At 38.9% G+C, this 21944-nt stretch overlaps 1 protein-coding gene across 3 annotated transcripts; it reads left to right on the top strand.

Moving 5' to 3' along the window:
* Positions 1-594: 594 nt before the first annotated feature.
* PAQR3 (progestin and adipoQ receptor family member 3) lies at positions 595-20772 on the top strand. 3 transcript variants are annotated; one of them, XM_082837729.1, is made up of 7 exons: positions 595-1271; positions 4527-4689; positions 9046-9201; positions 12199-12396; positions 14504-14594; positions 17904-18052; positions 20722-20772. In XM_082837729.1, exons 1-6 carry the CDS (start codon positions 1087-1089, stop codon positions 18044-18046), a joined length of 936 nt encoding a protein of 311 aa, XP_082693855.1. In that variant the 5' UTR covers positions 595-1086; the 3' UTR covers positions 18047-18052; positions 20722-20772. The 3 variants fall into 3 exon arrangements, with proteins under 3 accessions (XP_082693855.1, XP_082693854.1, XP_082693856.1); XM_082837728.1 differs by lacking the exon at positions 20722-20772 and having other exon boundaries at positions 17904-19033; XM_082837730.1 differs by lacking the exons at positions 4527-4689; positions 20722-20772 and having other exon boundaries at positions 1210-1271; positions 17904-19033.
* The last annotated feature ends 1172 nt before the right edge of the window (positions 20773-21944 follow it).

Here is a 21944-nt window from a genome sequence, read left to right as displayed (position 1 = left end):
CTAACACAATAACAAAACATAAATAATAGGCATCATGAATGATTCTCATCATGCATGTAACCAAACAATGGGCTAAAGATTCTACATATAAGGATGCAAAACTGATGTTTTGCCCTGTTGCCATTATGAATAAGCATTTGCATCATAATTCGTAGCCGGAGACAAAGCTATAACACTTGTCCCCCAAATTTTGATATATTTCATCTTTATCATTAAGTTCAGTATACTTTCTCATTTCCATTGTGATTTCTTCATCAATCCATTAAATACTTAGAAGGGTTTTGTTTCAATTCCAATCATTTGGGGCTTTTCGGTTTTCTTGTTCATTCCTAGTTTGTCTGTTGTGGTCAGGGAAAATACTCTGAATGCTTTTTGGTGCTTTAAATGTGCTGGGGCTTTCTTTATGACTCAGCGTATGCTCGGTTTTGGTATAGTTCCATGTACATCAGTTTTCCTCTATTTCCAACCACTTGCAAGGCCTGACCTTAGCCCAGAAAACCTCGAAGGTCCCCTCTGACCCCAAGTGTGTGAGATTCCACGATAAAAAGTAACCAGTGAAGAGTTACCTCTAGTTCCTATTTTTCTTCCAGTTACTCTTTTCTCCTTGATTTTCAAAATGTAACACATATTGCTTCTAATTAAAAACAGAATAAGAAAAAAAACCCACTTGAATTCGCTGTACAGTACCGCGCTCTTCTCACGAAAGAGGAGAGGCCGGCCGCCGCTCGTAAGCGCTCGAGCTGCCCGTGAACCCCCAGCGAATCCCGCAGGTCCTTGCTTACAGGCGCACACGCGCGGACTGCGGCCCCGCCCCCTTCCCAGCCGCGCCGGCCCCAGCCAGGTCTGAGGGGCGGGGCCCGCCGCGGCGTGCTGACGTCAGGGAGGGCTGCGACGCCGCCGGGTCCGCCGGGGTGCTGACGGCGGTGGCCGCCCTGTGAGCGGAGCCCGGCCTGAGCAAAGGCAGGGCCGTAGGACCTCGCGCCACGTCCGGGCTCCGGGGCGGGGGCTGCGGGGGCGAAGCCCCCTCCCCGGGGAGGCGGGGCCTGGGCAAGCTCCCCGCTTGGGGAGCGGCGGCGGCCAGGAAGGATGCATCAGAAGCTGCTGAAGAGCGCACATTATATCGAGCTGGGCAGCTACCAGTACTGGCCCGTCCTGGTGCCCCGCGGCATCCGCCTCTACACCTACGAGCAGATCCCCGTGTCCCTCAAGGACAACCCGTACATCACCGACGGCTACCGGGCCTACCTGCCCTCCAGGCTGTGTATCAAAAGGTACAGTCTGGCCGCCTCCGCTGGGTGCGCCTGGGGGGCGCGCCGGCGGCCCCTCCTCCTCACCTACAGCCTTTTTGTCTGGTCCGCCTGCTGCTTTCCCCGCGTTTCTCCGTGCCCATCATTTCCTAGCTGTCCCAACCTTTTCATCCCTTTCTGCCACCTCTCCTTTCTCGTTGTCTTTCCTTCTTCCGCCACCGGGCTACTTGATCCATGGACTAATGATAGTAACAATGGTCATAATCACTAACTCCTGTGGGGCTTTGCTCTTTACAAAGGAATTTTTACATCGTTTGTTCCATTTGGTGCTTATTGGGATACATGTTGGAATCGACCCCACTGACAATGACTGAGCCATACTTGCCCCTGTGTATACCAAAGCTTTGTTTATTTTTAAGGCAGCCCTATGGAAATTCAGATGTTTGGGGCCAGATAAGTGCCTGTATAATAGGAAACAAGTTCACAATGCCATACATTTAGAAATCCTGGTTTATTCATTCAGCAGATAGTATGGAACCCCTGCTAGGTGCCAGGCACCCTACCAGGTCCTGCAAAGAACAGCAGGTATGGCCCTTGCTCTCATGAAAATACTGAGGTCTAGCCTGGGTGACACACATTAAAGAGCTAGTTATACTATTACATAATAACCATTGTGAAAAAACGCTGTGTGGGAAAAGCACTATAGCAAAGAGAGCCTATAACAGGCACTGCCCTCCACTAGAGCACTATAGAAGTGTCTTTAAAAAAGGAATTCCGTCATCATTTAAACTCTTAAAATTGAGTCCCTTGAAAGCCTGGGTTTAAAAAAACAAAACTGAAAAATTAGTGTTGTAGTTCTTCGACTAGCTTTCTGTTAAAACTCCCTATATGTACTTAATTACAGGACCCCACTTTAAGAGAATTAAGATACCCATGTTGCTTAGCTCCAGGTCACTGTAGTGACAAACCCCACTGCTGGAATGTGAGCCATTGAATTGTTCAAGCAGCAACCACATGTTTGATTCTTGATCTTGTTTTTGGCATGGTCTTACCCCAGTTCCTTTGCCCTGCTTGCCTTTAAATTGCTTCTCTGACTCAGGGTCACAAGGTGACATCACTGTCCATCCCTACTTGGCTTCGATGCATGGCCCACAGTACTTCACAATTTGAATCCTGAGTGCCATTTTCCTCCCCATTAACTCCTTTGCATAAGTTATTACACAAGAAATCAGAGCTGGGCCCTGCTGTGGATGTAGAGTTCCATAAGGATAGAGCAGGTAGTCAGTTGCCTTAAATAGTTTTATACCCACCTCTGCATTCTAATATTAGGGTCCAAATTTCATGGATTAAGGAATGAAATATAGTGCTTTAGATCTTGGGCTGTTGAGTAAAAAAGACTTGGGTGTGCAGATCTGCCACTTAACAGCTGTGGGACCTTGAACAAAAGTTAACCTCTCCCAGCCTTATTTTCCCCATTTGTAAAAGTGAGGGTAATTACAGTATATGCCTCAGAAAGTAGTAAGGACGAAATGGGATTGTGTATGTAAAATGCTACACAGAGCCTGGTACATAGTAAGCACTCAATAAATGGTGACTTGTTATCACCATGGTCATTGAATTTGAAGCCAAATAGATGATGATGATGATGAAGTTGATTGTTGATTTTGAAGCAGAACAGAGTATAGGTCTAACTTCTCATAGAATAAGAGTAGATCCCCTACAGGGGATATTCTGCTAAGTGCTCTTCCCACCAGCTTGGTCTTTTCCAGGTTCAGCTTTTGCCCTTTGTCTAGAGGGACGAGGACACATTTTGGATATAAGGAGAGGTTTTGTATGTCACAACTGTTCTGCCAATACTCTGTTAGTTGGAAGGAACATGTCAAGATTATGCCTCTCTGCTCAGTTAATCAGGGTATACTGGGTTTCACCAAATGAAAAGTTCTGAGGCAACAGGCAGAATGTGGTATTGGCTGTCAAACAGTCCTGGGGTTAGATGTGTCTCCTCACATCCCTGCATCTCTTCCCCCACTCCCCAGTATAAGTAGTTTTTATACTTGATGCTTATACAGGATAAAGCCTGAAATCCATGATACAGGATCCACTTTATCCTTGGTGACCGTCTGATTGTGTGAGACCCTGCTATGTTCATGACATGGGAAAATATGAACCATGGTGACTGCTGCAAATTCAGTATTAGAGTTATACGTTAGTGCTTACCAATAAGGATTCTGAATCAGTGAAGGTCAAAGACTTTAGTTTAAACAAAAGATTAGATTTTGCAAGAGGATTTTAACCTTTAGTCATGACATCACCTTTTGATAATCTGATGAGTCTTATCCACAGCTGGAGAAACATTTCACAAAATTAAGGAAGGAGCTGGAAGGGACTTGCAGCAGCATCTAATCCAGCTCCCTTGTTTTAGAGATGGAGAAATTGAAGCCAGAGACGTTAAGTGACTTGCTCATGATCCCAGAGCTAATTTGTTGCCCAGGGTGGGAGTGAAGGGACAGTGAGCCTCCTGACTCCTGGTCGGCGGGGAACACTCTGCACCGGCCTGCACTGCCAGGACTACTTAAACTCAAACCAGTTAGGGCGTATTGAAAGAGGGCAATTAGTACTGATAGTAAAAGTAACCTCCTGTCGTTCCAAAAAAGGAATAAACTCATGCCACCTGGAAACTAGTTTGGTTTCAAAAGAACCACAGCAAAGTTGTTGCAGAATGCCTGTCTTAAAGGACATTTCCAGTGGATCCATTTGCATTTATCCTGCTTCTCTCAAGTCCATTTAACTTTGCACTTGCATGTAATGAGTACTAAAAAGGTATTTTAAGTTCGTGCCTAACCTTCTACTTAGCGGGTTTTCAGATACCTATTACTGAGTGTCAGAGTATGGTAGCTAGCACCCAGTTTTAATCTGCTCATTCATTTCTGTAGACATTTAGCATCTAATCTGAGCAAGACACTGTGCTTGGAACAGTAGTGTCATAAAGATGAATCATGCCAGCCGTCAGGGAGTTGATAAGCTGGAGGATGAGGTGGAATTTATACATGAATAAGTCTAATTGAGGAAGGAAATGGTAAGTATAATAGAGGTGAGCAAGAAAAAACTGTAAGATCCCAGGATTGATGGAGATGGTGTATCAAATTTAGAAAGGTAAAGATGGGGTTAAGGGCTTAAAGTAGCACGTATAAGATAATCCCCAAAATTGTCCATAACCTTTTAAATGCTGACAGTGAGCGAATAGATATGAATCTGAGCTGCACGTTTGGTTTTTTCCAGTTTGTTTATTTTATCTAATGAGACGGTAAACATCTGGAGTCATTTGCTGGGTTTCTTTCTCTTCTTCACACTGGGAATATATGACATGACATCTGTATTACCTTCAGCAAGTGCATCCAGAGAAGACTTTGTAATTTGTTCTATTTGCCTTTTCTGCTTCCAGGTAAGTCATTTCACAAACGCTATTATTGGTAAAGAGAACTTTAGTCAGACAAGCTTGGGCAGGTGACCTTACTTCACACCCACAACTTGCTTTAAAGAGTCCCCAAATAGCATATAGGTTTTAGCTTATTCACTTTCATAATATAAGCATCCAGAGTATGTTTTTATGAGAGTGTATTTGGATGTTATTAGAGTATATTTGAAATCCAGTAAGTTTTAAAGATTGAGAAAATTTCTTTCTTTTCCCTTCCTTTTTTTAGACCTCTCTGCTTTAAGATTAATACAAAGATAGGAATCTCTGTACTGTGTTTGCCGACTGAAGTAGAACTCTGTTGTCTGCTTAAAACTTGTTTGGGAAGATTTCTCATCTTTTATATGTCTATGCCTTTTGTATTTGTTGTTTCCATACTGTCTTAGTTTTAATGTCTTGTTTTGTTGGTATTAATCTTTTCTCTCACTTTAATGTTAATTTCCTTTGGGCCTTTTGCACCTGCCTGATTTCAGATACTTTCAGTTTCTTCTCCTCTGTAGCCTCTTGTATGTGTTCCTCAGCACTTTAATTTTTCTTCCGGGATCTGTAACAAAGTGCCTTTAAAAGTTACCTTTAATAATTTTTCAAACAGGTAATTCTGAAAAAGAAAACTAACGTGGACCAAAATCCAGTTGATATTTTTTAAATTTAAAAAAAAAATGAAGAGAGTACAAAAAATCATAAAAATGAAAAGAAAAAGCTATCATGCCTCTCCCTCCAAACGTAGGCCAGCACACCCTGCAGTTAACCTGCTGCTACTCTGAGAGGGGAATCGATAAGTAAACTGCACAGGTGTTGCTTTCATTGTGTAATAGTCAGTTTCAGGCCTTCATCATTTGACTCAAAACTTTGGACTTATATGATCAAGAAACACACTGGGAACATCTCTCTCCCCCTTTTCTTCTAATTCTAGCTCCTAGAACCATATTTTAAATTTCTTTGAGGGAAAGAATACTCTGTATTTTTGTGTTCTTATTAGAAAATTATTTTTTCTTTAAGTGTTTTTTAAAGTATACTCTTTCTCAGGTTTAATTTTTGTCCTGACCGGAGCCTAAACAGCTCTTTAAAATCTATCCCAATTTTTAAAATGGAAATGAATCAATTTCTCCATACTTAATTTTTAGATGTATCTTATAGACTAAGATGTGCTTAATATAAGAAAAATTGGTTTATACTCTACTGTTATACAGATATTATTTCCTTTGAGGATCCCACATGTTTTCCTCTACCCCAGGTTTGCCCTTTAGCCACCCAGCCACAGCTGATGTTATTTCAGGGAACACACATTCATTTTCATAATGGTTTAAGAAAGCAGTGCATTGCAAAACTGAGAAGACAAAATAATTAAAACAACTGCCAGTGAAGAAACACCCAAAGTGGTTAGAGTGACTTGGATTGCTCAGCAGGGCAGTAGAATCCTCTTCTCCTAACTGCTAGTGCACTGATCTTTCTGTTACACACAGTACAGCTTCTAAGACAAATGAGCACATTTTCCCTACTTGCAGATACCATTTTTATTATTTTTATTTTTATGAAATTATAACTTGTTCACCCAATGTCCCCAAATTCTTAGAGTTAGCAGGCAGCATGGTAAACCATAAATATATGTATTAATATTGATTTACATTTAATTTTTTAAAGATATAACATTTTTACTCTTTTTACTTCTACCCTTTTTACGTGCTCAGTGCTTTCCTACCAACCAGATTTTTTTAATAGAGTACATTCTGAATAGTAGAATGTAATTTTAGGGGCTTTGAAGTCTTTCTATCTTAGAGAAGAATAGAATCTGAGAACACCTTTCCCTAGATTCAGTTCATTAACATTCAGTTCAAGAAATATCTTTCTAATACCTCTTATCTATATCCAGGCACTAAGCTAGGCATCGGGAATACAGTGCTGAACAAAACCAGCCTGTCATAAAGATCAAGTCACCCAGATAGGTGAGCAGAAGGGAGAGTGAGGCAGGGCAATGAAGCAGAAAAAAGAGTGCCTAAAGGCCCAGAAGCAAGAGACAGCTTAGCACTTTCTGGACCTGTAGGTGCTGGTGTTTGTGGTTAAACCCTAGGAAAATGGAGAAAGGTAAGGCTGGAGAGATAGGCAGGAGCCAGATCCCGAGGCATTTGGTTATCATGGCAAGGAGCTTAGATGTAGGATGTCATGCTCTAATTACCTGTCCACCTGGATGGAGTGAGATACTCCACAGAAGGAAACTTTCCAGAAAACGGGGACATACTCAATGTTGGATAATTTTTCAGTCAGTTTTTTAAGCAACTCTAACAACATGTCCCTTTTAAAACAACATACTAAGTCTAGGTTAACTTTTCTAAAACTCAGATGTTCTCTATGAATGCCGTATATTTTACTTTCCTCTTGATACTGTAGTTTTTCTCTTTCCACTTTTATTTACCTTTTCACAATGAAATTAGCTTTATTGTTGTTATTATTACTATAACATATACTCATGTAGAAATTCAAGCAAACACAAAAGTATTTGGAAGAAAGTAAAAGTCATTTGAAATTCCACTTCCACATTTGACATTTGGGTTCAGATTCCTCCAGACGTTTGTGTATCACAGCTGCCTCACACCTGCCTGCCTACCTTTCCTATCTACCTCCTTCTGAGCTGTGGTCATCTCTGTGCTTGCTGTTTTGTGTCACTCAGCACTGTGATAATGAGATCTTTCCCTGTCAGTGAGTATATACACCTTCATGTTCTCTGAATTTACTGTGTTTTATCTCAGGGATAATCAGAGAAAACAAATAACCAGGCTTCTTAGAGTTATGTTTAATTGGGTCAATAAACTCTGGCTTGTAGTAGCCAAAGCCACAGACTGTTAAGGATTTTAGATAGTGGATGAAGAAATGAGATTGTGGCTAGGAACCTTGTTTTGAATATTGATATTGAGGCTATGGGGACTTAGGTTGGTTTAATGGTCAGACTACAGAATAGCTAGATGACCATTTATTTATCTGGCCCATTTTCCCTACCCCCACTGTCCCTGGCTTAGTGTAGGCTCTAGTCATTGCTTCCTAGGGCTATGCCTGTAACCTCTCATCTCAGCCTTTCTGTAAGGGTGCACTTAAAATTGTCAGAAGTATCACACAGAGCCCATAATACTGAAGTTAAAACTCCTTGATGTATAGGATCTGTCATAATCATATCATGAAGAAGGCCACATAGCATTCCTTAATGATGCTGTGTTTCTCAGTATGCTGCTTTTCCTATGGACCCTCCAGTAAACCTGTGCACACCTTTATTTATGTCCTTGATGAATGCCAGGTCAACTTAAGGTGCAGCTCAGGTGGCAACCCTTCTATGAAATATGTAGCTCTTTTCTGCCCACCACTCCCACCCGCAAGTACACACATGCACCCACAGACCTGGTACTCTCCCTCCTCTATTTTCTAACTGTGCTCTGCACCGACTTTTCCTATAGGACTTCCTATATCACCATTTGTTCACTTGTTTCTGAAAAATATCTTTGAGAGTAGAGGTTACATCTTTGTATCCCCACTGTATGACACGCAGTAGGTATTTAATGGCTAGAGGGAGTTCAGCTGTAGAAACCTTATCAATCTTCAGAGCAACTGATAGAATTACATTAGGTTTGCTCTCAATCTGGTAACGTATAAAATCAGCATAAGTCATAATTATTTTTCCTTGAACGCAGCAAAGCTATGTTTAACTTAGAAGTAAACTCTATACAATGAAGTCTCATACAGACATAAAAGGTCTTAAGTGAAAAAAACAAATAGCAGAACAGACTGTATGATTCCGTTTGATTAAGAAGTATATGTGGTGTTCTTGTGTGTGTGGACTTCTATATCATACATGTCTGATATGTTTATTGAAAATATCTGGAAGGACACAAAAAAGATGTTATCTGTGGCTCCCACTGTAGAATAGATTGACTGGGAGGGATTTATTTTTTTTACATCATACAATTCCATATTCTTTGGTTTATTTTTCTTTAAGGACATGTATTCTGTAGTAAGTAGTTTTTGAAAGGAAACTTATTCATAGATCAAAATAAGCCTCAGTAGATTTCCTTCTACTGCACTGTTCATTAAATTTTTTATGTTATAAAGTAGTTATCATTATAGATTTCTTTCTTTATGATTGTTGTCCCCATTTTACCCATGAGGAACTGAGGCTTAGGGAAATGGCATATAGTCAGGCACAAAGCTAGGGTCCATGTCCAGGTCTCTTTGGCTGAAAAGCCTGAACTTGACCTGACCACTTCCATGAACATCATGCATGAGTTGCTTTTGTTTTTTTGTTTGTTTGTTTCACTTTGCTAAGATTTGTTTTATTTTCCATAGGTCTGTATGCTTTGCTCTGTGGGCTATCATCTTTTTTCCTGCCATCGATCAGAAAAAACCTGTCGTAGATGGATGGCATTAGATTATGCAGGAATTTCTATTGGAATACTGGGCTGCTATGTCTCTGGCGTATTTTATGCATTTTATTGTAATAACGTAAGTAACTTAAAACATTTTACATTCTACGTTTCTTATATAGGTCTTGGGTGTTCTTGCCACGGTTCCCTTGAACTTCTGAATAAGCACATAGTTAACTAACTTATAGAAGAAACGAAAGTCTGGTGGAGGCATAAACTCCTTTTTCAAAAGGGCCCTGTGATTTCTACCATCTATTATCAGTTCCTAGTCCCTTCACTAACCTGGAAAGGAATGGAAAATAATATGTATATGTTGTTATTTTCTGAAACTTAACGTAAACATTAAATTATTAATGTTTCCCCACTAAACCCATATAGCTACATGGTTCCTCAGATGTTCATTATATATCTTTTATTTTTGTGTTTATAGAGTTGAAGGTAAAGTTAGCACTTGTTAAAATTATGAAGTTAGCTGCTGCTTTCCATTTTCCCTTCTTATCCTTTACTCCTCTCTCAGTGAGAAAAAAACAAAAGGTATATCTGTGAGTGTGTTGATCCATATTCTTATATAAGAAATATGTTTTCCTTTCCTTAGTCTTATGTTTGGAGGCAGGTCTAGAGACAGACCAGATGGGTTGTGAGTGTCTTTAACAAACATGTGTCTATTGTGAGTTCTAGATCAACTCTTCTTTCTGACCCTAAAGTTACAAAAGTCAGTTTTGCCTTGTGCAAACCAGCATTTGAAACACTGTGATCAAATTATACAGCAACTGATCTAAATGTGTTGGCCAACCAAACTACCTCCTCTCCTCATGTCCCAGCCAAGAAGGCAAACTGAATCTTCCTGAGGGCTCAGTACATCTCAAGGTCTCCCATTCAGAAAGTCCCCATTGACCCTACTCTCTTTTCCTCCTGCTCTCCTACCATACATTTTTTTTGTTTTCTGTTTATCCTTCTAGTTCCTTCCCTTTCAGAGCCAAGTCTGAGCCGCTCTCCCAGGTGCAGTGTGCCTACTAGTCACAGGACTAGAGCCTGTCGTGCCCGAGCCCTCCCCGTGGAGCAGGTGGTCCAAGCCATATCCCTAGCCTTCACTTTCTAGGAGGATTGGCTGCAGTGCAGGGGTCCTCTGACTGTTGGGAATTCTTATGTAGGACCTTTGTTGCTACGCAATCATAGAAAACTGTCAACACTGATGGAGTGTAAAACTAGCAAAGCGAAAAATCATAATTTGGTTTGAATGTAAGAACATTATTAATTGTAGCCACTTATATGTGAGCCATTTGCTTTTTAGGCCTGATTACGTTGGAACATAAGCTTAAAATTAAGTGTACATGCCATTTACCTTGTAAATTGATTTGGTTTTAATAGTAAACTATTCATATCTACTCACCTTTCACAACTTATTCATTTTGCATGAAAATGTATCTTTAAAAAAAAAAGGCTTGTGAGTACAGTCATGTAATATTAGAATTGTTTTGCTTATTATGTATTTCTCTGAAACCTGTTTTTTGTTTACCTCTTCCCAAATATATCTGATCATCAAAGAGACTAGTGGGACACTTTTTGTAAATCTCTTTTCAGAAAAACTAGAAGTCCAAGGTAGATTAAAGAGAAAAAAAAGACTGTTAGAGCTAATACAGTCCATGATCATTTAAAAGGAAAAGTTTTCTTCCCTCTGGTATCTTATCATTTCCAAATATTCAGTTGCTATAGTGGCTCTTTACCTTTTAAGGAACACAGACTGCTTTGAGAATGAGATTGAAAACTATGGACCCTCCATCCCGGATAATGTGCGTTTGGGCACAGACTGACCAGTCATTTTGACGTGTGAATTTCAAGAAGTGTAATGGTCCCAGAGAAGTCCTTGGAGCCGAGGTTAAGAACTCTGTCCTAGGTGATGCTAACTTTTGAGCATCAAGACCAGCTTTTCAACTGCTCATTTAGATACCTAAGTATTCTATAAGTCCTTCAAACTTGATATATTTTTAAATGAACCTTCCTTCATGCTTCCCCATTTTCTCCCCCCAACACACACACACACACACACACACACACACACACACACACACACACACACACACACACACACACACACACACTCTGGATCATCTTTGTTCATTTGCTTATTAGTACAAGCCATTTGCATGGCCTTTCATACTAGAAACAGTTGAGCCATCCTCTACTGCCCTCTCACACATCCAGTCAACCATTAAGACTAGTTTATTTCAAAGATGTCTCCTGAATCTGGTGCTAACATCTACCTTGTTCAACAAAAGTCCATGCTCCTATTTTCTCCTTGAATCAATTATTCTATAATAATATCGGCTAGCTGGCTTCCTGTCATCTCTATTTTTCACTGATGTCAGAGTTATTCTAATAAGTCAGTTGGAAAAACAACCATGTCATCTCATTCTTCAAGGACTCTGCTATTTCCTCAGTGCCCGCATGATAAAGTACAAATACTTAGCCTGACAGTACATCTGCCTTTCAGCCTCCCTTTGTAAAACTTCCTTGCTCTGTGTGCTGTTCCTTTTCCTTGAGAGCTCCCTCTTCTCATGAAAATCTTATGTATTCCTCAAGCCCCAGCTGAGATGTCATTTCCTCTGTGAAGCATTTTTTAGCTAATCCAGGTATCAATTGCTCCCTCTTCTGTAGTTCTACAACATTCTCTTCACAGCTCAGTTACAGTACTTATCATTAGATTATAATCATTTGTTTATATGTCTGCCCCTCTCATAGCCTATGAGCTCACCAACTGAGAGAGCCCCTGTCATAGTCATCTTTGTTTCCACAAGACTTAAATTGCCTCGGCCTATAATAGGTACTCAGGAGATGCTTTTGTGTGAATAAATGTGTTCTTCACCAGCTCACTTTGGGGTCTGGTTTATCATCCTAAGAAACCTAGCAGCCGTACGCAACATGCGTTGTTTTAAGGAAGGAAGGCAATCATGTTTGGAAATGAAAATACCAAATAAATAGAATTTGGAATGTATAATGTAGAAGCCAAAACTGAAAATTACTCTTTTCCTTCCCTTATTGTTAATAACAATTAAAATGTGATTTCCTTTCATTCTAGTACTGGCGTCAAGTGTACTTGATCACAGTGCTTGCTATGATCCTGGCGGTGTTCTTTGCTCAGATTCATCCCAATTACCTCACACAGCAGTGGCAGAGGCTCCGTTCTATCATCTTTTGTTCTGTTTCGGGATATGGAGTGATCCCTACTCTTCACTGGGTTTGGCTCAATGGAGGAATCGGTGCTCCTATTGTGCAGGTAGGTTGAGTGTGGTCAATATTTTTCCCTTTTTTTTTTTTGTCCTTTCAATTTTATTCCTTTCAGTAAAGTAATGTAATCAGGCCAAGAAGGTGGATCTTTGTCATTTGAGGGCACATTTCTAATTGCATAATGATGCAATAATTTTTCACATCTATATAAATAAATAAACATACCTTGTAGTGATAGAAGTCTAACTTTTCTTCTGAGATGTATTTCTATGAGATGATGCATTCTTAATTCTCTTTCTGTTACCCATAGGTTGTAAATACCCAAGTCCTTACTGTAGAGGAGGACTCCCAGGTTTGCAGCTTTGTCATCTGAGGCAGGGATGATGCCAGTAGGAGCAGTTGATTTGTTTGTTTGTTTGTGGAGGAAAAGGAGTTGGGAAGGATTTCTTCTTGGACCTGAGTTTGAGGTTCCCGTGGGATGTAAAGGTGGAGATAGGGTCTGGATTTAGCTTGGAGTTCGAGACTAGTGATGGAGATTTGACAGTCATTACTGTCTTGGTAGCCTGAGCCATGGGAGCATATTCCACCCAGCAGGGAAAATATATTGAAAAATAAAAGACAGTTAGTTATTATGGGGGGAACAGTTGGAGTACATTAGGAAGAACCTCAGTGAGAATTCCTCAGCATGCTTGAGAAGGGAATTAGAAGTAAGACTTAAGTTCTTAGAGATTTATATAAAAATGCCTTAAGTGTGTGCTAGAGAGTAAACTTGAGAATTTTTAACATAACTAATTATGCCAAGAAATCTAGAAGAAATCGCATACACTTGTTGCAATGGGACCTTTGGAATATAGGGATTTAAATGCAGGTTTTATTCAAAGGAATTACATTTTTTTTTTACAAGAGAGGGACTAAAAGTAGGCTTACGTACTGTTGGCAACAGCATGGTGGAAAGCATCTGCATATAAAACGAAAAAGAAAGGAAGTCTGTGGTGTAGTGAATTGAGTGATATGATCTGGCTGTCTTGCCAACTTGAGGATGACGGTGATGCTTTCTCTATAAGATTAGGAAATTGGGAGAAAGGTGAGACAGTAGTGAGGAATAACTTCAGTGATTCCGATATCTGTGAAAACATTGTTTTTCTGACAGTTTCGATGCCCAGAAAATAGAATGGGGAAGTGCCACTCTAGATTTAATCCTAACCACAAATGAATAACTAATTACTGACATAGAAGTGAGTGAAATTTTGGGATGAGGGAACCACATCCTTTTATGCTTATCGTGACAAAGAAAGAGAACCAGACCCATTAAGCCAGTAGATTTTGAAGAAATTCAGAAAAGGAAAAAAAAAAAAAGGGAACAATCCTGTGTTCAGTAAAAAAAAGATGGAAAGAGAGGCACATAACCAAAGATGAAAAGTTCCAAAGAGCTAATCGTGGGAGGCAGGGTGAAGCTGTGTTCTAGAATGTTTGCAAAATCTGAGGTTGATTAGTCTGAGGGTATAGGATTTAGGGGAGGGGGCCCATGATGATTCTCAAATATCTGTTAGAGGGAAGAGAAATAATTTGTCTTTATTTTGTAAATGGCTTCTTGGTAAATTAGGTTTATAACCAGAATTAGGAACAGCATGTATAAATTAGAGCTGGCTGATTTTCTTAGAGCAAGGAAAAACTTTCCAAGAGAGCTATGAGATGGACTGCTTTGTTGAGTAGTATTCAAGAGAGCCATTTATCTGGGATGTGGAACAGATTTCACTGTTGGGCCAAGCCTCTTGGCTCTTTTCCAGCCACAAATCCCTGTTTAGTCTCTCCTTATTCAGCTGGCAACTCCGTTCCCATATGTATTCCACCCTATGTTGTAGATGGAGTTGGACGCCCTTAGGACCTAAACTATGTTGAAGCTTTAGCCGCCCTGGTGCCCTGACCTTTAGGGTTGTCTCTGTGTTCCAGTCCTCTGGACTGCTTCCTGAAGTATTGAGAGCAAGCTTTTTCTCATTGGAGACTGTCTGCAAAAGCAATTCAGATTTAACACACTTAAATCCCACCTATGAATTCTACTCCTGTGTGTTGTCTAATTCTATGAATTAGATTTATAAGAAATTGAGAATTCAATCACAGTAGGCAAGACCTGTGAAAAAATATGTTTTGCTTTTTAGGACTTTGCACCCCGTGTAATTGTGATGTATGTGATTGCTCTTCTTGCTTTCCTATTCTACATTTCCAAAGTTCCAGAAAGGTATTTTCCAGGTACGTATCACTTGTATAATGGTTGTCTAACTTTATTCTAAATATGTAGTGGAGGTATATGTTTCAGAGCATCAAAACTTAGATTTTTTCCCCAATATTATTGATTATAGAATGGCTCTTCTCTTCTCAAATGTTATCTAAAACTTGAACTTTCTAATGGCTTTCACAAACGTTGTCTTTCACCGTCACAATATGAGTTAAGTCCAGTAGATAGGGTCACCACCATTTCACAATTACGCACTCCCAGCCACTGCTTTTTTGTGGAGCACTAGTTAGCAATTACCATTTACTTCTTTGTATACCAGCTTATGCTTAAAAATTAATTTATCAATATACGTGCGAGATCCATAAAACAAACAAGAGGCAAAGGAAAATAACAGGATAATGAAAAGAAGCCAGGTTTAGGATTACTTCATAATGTATCTATCGTAAGTTTCTATAAAAGAAAGCCCATCAGTCTGGCTTTCAGCTTCCTGGCACCCAGTCGTAAGAGGAAATTAATCTAAGTTAAGGGTCTTCATGTCCCCAAGATACACACAGTCCAGGAACTTAAGAGAAGGACAGATTTCCCTGCTTCTTCAGTCCAGAGGAAAACGTCTTCTGATAGAAAATAACTAAGAGGACACTGGGTAGAGTGAATAATGTTCTCCACAACATGTATTTGCTTGTTTAGGAGCTTCAGCTCTGGAGTCAGACTGCTTGGGTTCAAATCCCCCGTCAGCCACTTTCTAGCTGCATGAGCTAAATAAGTCACATAAGCTTTCTCAGCCCAGTTTTCTCTTCTGAAACATGAAGATAATACATTTCTCTCTTGGGGTCATTGTGCGGATTAGATGAGAAAGTGCACATGAAACATTTAGCACGGTTCCTCGAGAGTAGTGAGCACTCAGTAAATCTTAGCAATTGTTATTATGATGCCCCTCAACCCCAGTTTCATAAATGAAATATGTGGCTTAGGAAGGGACAGAATGATGCAAGTCCAGGTGACCTTTGGCTCAAGTCAAGAATAACAAGAGACATAAGGCAGTGGTCTTTCGGTTTGGGGGCTAGAAGTAGGGGAGCAGTTTAAATTCAAATTGCAAATTGTCTTCCCTTCTTCCTGGGTTAAGAACCTCTTCCACAGTGAATCAAAGATAGGATTGTGCAGCTCGTCATGTGTGTTGGGGAAGAAGAAAGGATGAGAAACCCCGAACTAGAGAATGAATAGACTGCAGAACCTCAGGCATTCCTCTCTGCACTTGACTTTTCTCCACTGAATTTTAAATAAGGACGGACTACAACGAAGAACCTGAATATAAACATTAGGATTTGGGAACATAACTAGGACATGTCCCTGAACTGAAGACCACCCATCTGCCAGGCAGGGTCAGAATTCTCCTCAGAAAAAACAGTTTTGGTAAAATACATTTTTGTATCACTTTATTAATAATTATTTTATTATTAATTTATTCATCATAGATGTAGAAAATTAACCAATGGAAGTTGTCTGCACTCTGTGATTATGGCCATAGTGTTTTTAGGCCTTAAAATATTCAGATCAGAAGTTCCTACTTGGGGACTTCCCTGGTGGCGCGGTGGTTGAGAATCCGCCTGCCAATGCAGGGGACACAGGTTCGAGCCCTGGTCCAGGAAGATCCCACATGCCGCGGAGCAACTAAGCCCGTGCGCCACAACTACAGCTACTGAAGCCTGTGCGCCTAGAGCCTGTGCTCCGCAACAAGAGAAGCCACTGCAGTGAGAAGCTGGCGCACCACAGCGAAGAGTAGCCCCCGCTCACCGCAACTAGAGGAAGCCCGCGTGCAGCAACGAAGACCCAATGCAGCCAAAAATAAATAAATAAATTTATAAAAAAATTTTTTTTAAAGTTCCCAGTTGTCTAACATAGGGCATCTATAAAAGGTCAAACGTTATGTAACTTAACTTTTCTCAAGATGAGCTTGACATAAAACATGCCCCATGTAGCTGAATGTGTGCAAGTACAGGTACATTTGAGCAGAGATACAGAGATCATAAAAAATGAAACATTCCTTGTCTGGCCAGTCCTCATTTATAACCTGGCTCTAAAGAGAAACATGTTGTAGTGGTGGTGAGATGGTGGGTAAATACTGTGAAATCAAAAAATTTAAACCTAAGAACTTACTTTCAGCTCAGGTTAATTTTTTTTTTAGTATATAAACATCACAGTGGTATTTAAGGGGTCAGGGATCCCCAAGATGTCCATGGACAGAATTCAGTGAATCTGTAATACTTGTATTACAAACTAATCAGTTTTATTTATAATCCTCAGTGTTTTATGCTTTTAAAAATGAGTCTGTGAGCTTCACTAGGCTGTCAAAGTGTTCCATGGCACCAAAAAGTGGCTAAGAACCTCCACAGAAAAGATCCTGTTGACTTACACTTTAAAATCTACTTACTATACTGATTATTATTCTTGGTAAGAGAAGACAGAGAAGGTTAGAGAATATTTATAGGGTTGGCCAAAAAGTTCGTTCGAGTTTTCCCATAAAATATTACGAAAAACCCGAACAAACCTTTTGGCCAACCCACTACATTACATGACCATAGAAGCACCATGAGTAAGAAAAAATTATTTACATTTAAATGTCTATGGCTCTGTATTTTGTTATTTATTTTGTTGTTTTCCAAGATGCTTCCCACATGTTAGTTATTTAATCTCCTTGGAATTTAAACTTGTTTAACCACAAAGAGAAATGAAGTAATTTTCCTAAGTTGTATATGAACTAATCAGCCTTAGTTAATTAACTCATTACTAATTACGTTTTGCAAATTGTTCCATTAGTCTGATAGCACAAGATTCAGGTCTGAGCTTTCTCCTTACACACCTGCTTAAAATAAAAAGTGCTTCAAGTAGACTTATACCCAAACACAACCGTGTATCTGCTTCATACCTAATAAACTCCATGATTTGTAGCACTAATATCCTTTGCTTCCCTCATGTAATGTCTTTTCTTCCCCAGGTATATAAGTTGAGACATGGGAGACAAAAGGTCAAATTCCTAAAATTAACCACATCTTGATTTTGAAAAGACATTTGGAATAGTATTTCTAAAGTTCACCAGTATACTTAATGAATTTAAAACCTTACAGTCAGACTCAAATATGAATTAACATTTTTTTAGAAAACATTTCAGTCTGAATTAATCTCCAGTCGGTCTCCAGATACTCTGAGACTGCCAAAATCTTTTTGCTGCTCAGTCATATTTCCAGGGCCAGAGATGGAAATATATTTTTATTTTAATATCAAAATAATTACAGTCAATATTCTTTTCTCTCTACCTTCCCTTCCAGGACAACTAAACTACCTCGGATCAAGCCACCAAATATGGCATGTCCTTGCAGTAGTGATGTTATATTGGTGGCATCAGTCAACAGTATATGTCATGCAGTACAGACATAGCAAGCCTTGTCCTGACTATGTTTCACATTTGTGAATTCAGGTATGGCCACCTGGTATATTCAGATATTAAGCAATATATAACGGGGAGTTGTATACCCCACTATTTCTAAGATTCCCATTAGTTTTTCCTTTTCCCTCTGGTTTGATATATCATGAGTAATACTTTATAAAAATGGAAAAATATACTTGGGGATCTGTAAGAGTAACTGTTTTATGGGCCCTTAAGACTACTAATTTAATGCTTGTACAGAAAGTGAAAATTAGTTGGCATTCATAACAAACATCTGAATGACAATGAATGTGAAGCCAGTGTAGAAATAGTACTCCTTTTACTGAACACCAGCTTAACTTCCTTAGGAAGGGCTCACCTCCATTATAAAATGGAGTCCTGTTGTGTGATTCCTTTAATAGGAGATACTTAGACTAGATCATCAAGTTTAAGTGCCTAATCAAGGCAAGGTTTGCCGATAGCCTGTCACAAGCTGATATTGACTTTGAGTAATCACTAGCCTGTCAATGGATGGTTTGTGAGAAACCGGCACTTAAGATAGTATTTCCTTCAGCTGTAGGTTCTCTTCTCCCTAGGAACATTGGATTTTTTAGTTTGCTAGAACAAAAACTTTAAACACCTTCTCCTTTAAGTTGAGAGAGGCGTTGAGAAAGGGAAAAGAACTTGCATCGTCATTTCCCATCAGGTAAAAGTCATGTTAAGAACCGATTACATGACCAGGCAACAAATTCTGTGGTCTAATAACCAAGTTATTAGCCATTTAAGCTTTTCAATTTCAAATATTATTTAATCCATATAATAATTGAGCTCTTGGCAGTAGACGGTAGATTTGGGGTTCCAAAATTCCTATAACAGAAGACTTTTCACTTCTCTTGAGTTTGCAGTCTTAAAGTTCCTGGTGATAGGGGTTCCCAGGTACATGGGTGCTACTTTCAAGGGCATAGAATCCAGATGGCCCAGTTCTCGACCCTGAAATGAACCTTAAGCCTTAGAACAAAGTCATGCAGATGCCCCAGTCATGGGGCAGTCATGGGGCCCCAGTCATGATGACATGATTATTCACCTGTGCTCTGGTCTGTCTCTGTTTATGCATGTGTTAGTATTGCACTGATAACTCACAGTATTGATATACACTATCTAATATTTGGGCCTGAAACTGCATTGTATATACTTAAAAAATAGATCTCGCTGCCCCATCATACAACATAGCACTCTTGTTCTCTGGTCTTTTCATATGCATAAGTTAAATCCCATAAAGCAGTGATTCATAAAAACATGTTGTTTATTGGAATATAAAATATTACCCAAGTTTCTTAATGGGTGGACATGAACTGCTTTAAATACTGGTGTATCTTCCGAACATTGGAATTTCTAAGTATCAGGAGGTGTTGACTGATGGTGAAGCTTATTCCCAAAATGTCATTTATACATCTGATATTTGGAATGTTAAGTTAATGTGCCTCAGTTTATGCATCTGTAAAATTTTGTATTTCTTTTCAGTGTAGTGTTTTTGGAATATGAATTCCCCATTCTAGTATCTCAGCAAGGAGAATTCTCCCCCAGTAGGCTAAGGGCACACCACATTATACCCCTTATTATGATGGAACGCCACTTTGAAAATGGCCATTTTACCTCATAGGGCCAGAAATTTGATTCATATGTTAAGTGAAAGAAGATTTTGGTGAAATGATAATAGGATATATTTTCCCTAAAGCATCCCTTATTGGCTTACATGGTATTATTGCTTTTAAACAGATATTTTGTCATTTTGGTCAAACAGAATATACTGCGTAGTTATAATTAATATAAAAAAGAAGGAGAAGTCTAGTTATTTTAGGTCTGGTGCCATTTTTTTATTATAAAATCTTCTCAAAATAAAAACATATTGAACTTTTAATTTCATTTTCTTTTCATTTTTAGAAATAGTCTTATTTTTTGTTATAGTGTTTGAATTATTTAATACTTGCCATCTGAATTAATCGATAAAAAGACCATACTTTAAGACTGTTCTTGAATTTGAAAAGCATACAGGTCTGACTGTAAAGGAGAACTAAATTATACCATGTAAACATTTCATCTTTTTATGAAAATATTAAATATTGTAAGAAAGTTCTTTTTATCTTTACTATAATGTACTTATTAGGGAATGAATGAATGAATGTGGATTGCTGTCAACTATAAACACTTCTGTATATCAGCATTTATTGACCACCTACTGTGTGCACATCACTACTGGCAAAATTTTTAAGACGTTGTTAACATTAAAGAATATTTAAAAATTGCCTATGAATCTGAGCCTTGTAATAATGTATATTTATTTTTGTTTTGTAGATTTATTAAAATAAGATTAAAAGTACACTATTCAGCTACAGTACTAAAAAAGACAGGTTTTAATTTTACCAGTGTGTAAACTATAAAAGCTCTTTACCTACAGATTTACATTTTAAAATTATTCATGGCTGTTTTAAATTGTCTATAGTGATTTGTAAGGTTGTAGTTAATTCATCTAAGAGAATTATCTTTCTATATAAAACCACTTTCAAATAGCAAGATAGTGCTTGTCTTTCTTGTTACACTGAGTGCGGTTCATGAGCTGCATGGCAAAATATGTATTATGTAAATAAACTGGGTTTACTAAATATGTTAAGTGCTGCTTGTCATTCTTTATAATACATAACAGCTTCACAATCATATTTTAGAATCAGGAAAGAAGCTTCAGGGAATGTGTGTCACATCTTAAAGGCATCCCGCCTGGACAGGGTAACCGATTTGAAGATTGTGATTGACTGGCATAAAGCTGTACAACTCTCCATTTGGCAGGTACCTACCTAGAGATATCCTTTGCCCTGCATTAAATATCAAGGGGCAAAGCCTGCATTTCTGGATTCCTGCTGAGCTGAGTAGGTCTGTATTCACTTGTAATCATCATTCCGGGTAATTTCACCCCTGCCGAAGCGTGTGCAGTGAAGAATCAGCTCAGCTGTTAGGGGAGGGGCAGAAGTGTCTTTCTTTTACATGCATTTTCACAGTAACTGTGTTTACACTGAAAAGAGCTACGGATGCTATTGGGTACTAACATCCCCTGAAATTCTGTACCATAATTCCTTAGTAGGATAGGGGGAGAATGATCCAAAACTGAAACTACCTTTGAGAAAACATTTTTAGAAAGGAGAGGTAGCAACAGTGGGGGTCTCTTATGAACAGTGAAACGGCCATCCTTAAGAGGACAGGAATGATAGCCACCAAGGTCTAGTCATGCTCCGCAAACCCGGGATCAAAAACACTGCAGAACACACGTGTAAATTCAGTACTGCCAACTATCTAAAGCAAAAGTGAACTATCATCTTTTTAAATGTGCAACAAATAAAACTTCAAAAGCTCATGCTTTCAACAGGAGAATATTATCTGCATCTTACATATGATGCTGGAGCTGGACTTCCTTAAAAAGGGATGTGCTTACGCAAAATAAACAGCTCTAACTGCAGCATATATTCTTCTCGAAAGAAGTTAACTATAACTGAATTTGAACAGTGGCACATCCCACACTGTTCTTTTTAGATAACCTTTATCATCCGATATTTTGCTCCTTTGTACCATTTATTAAAAAGAAACAAAGCCCTTATTTTTCCACATAACTTTAGGTAAATGTTACTACTTCCGAAAAAAAAAAAGTTCATTTCTAACAAACAAATAAGTTGAATCGTTCCACAAGCCACCAATCTAAAACTCCAGTTTGTGGAATAATACATAAGATAATATTGCAATCTTGACACCAAACTTAGTCCATCAATCCAATAAACAGTTTTCTCTTTAACATGCCAAAGCCTCTTTCCTGACATAATCAAGGACTACAGTATTTTATTTAAAACTAAATATTTTTTAACAAGTTAAAATGTCACCAGTTTTTAAAGAAAGAGTTTAA

The sequence above is a fragment of the Leucopleurus acutus genome, assembly GCF_964270905.1.
Source record: "Leucopleurus acutus genome assembly, chromosome: 4".
Lineage (NCBI taxonomy): Eukaryota > Metazoa > Chordata > Mammalia > Artiodactyla > Delphinidae > Leucopleurus > Leucopleurus acutus.
This window is presented reverse-complemented; position numbering and strand designations above follow the sequence as displayed.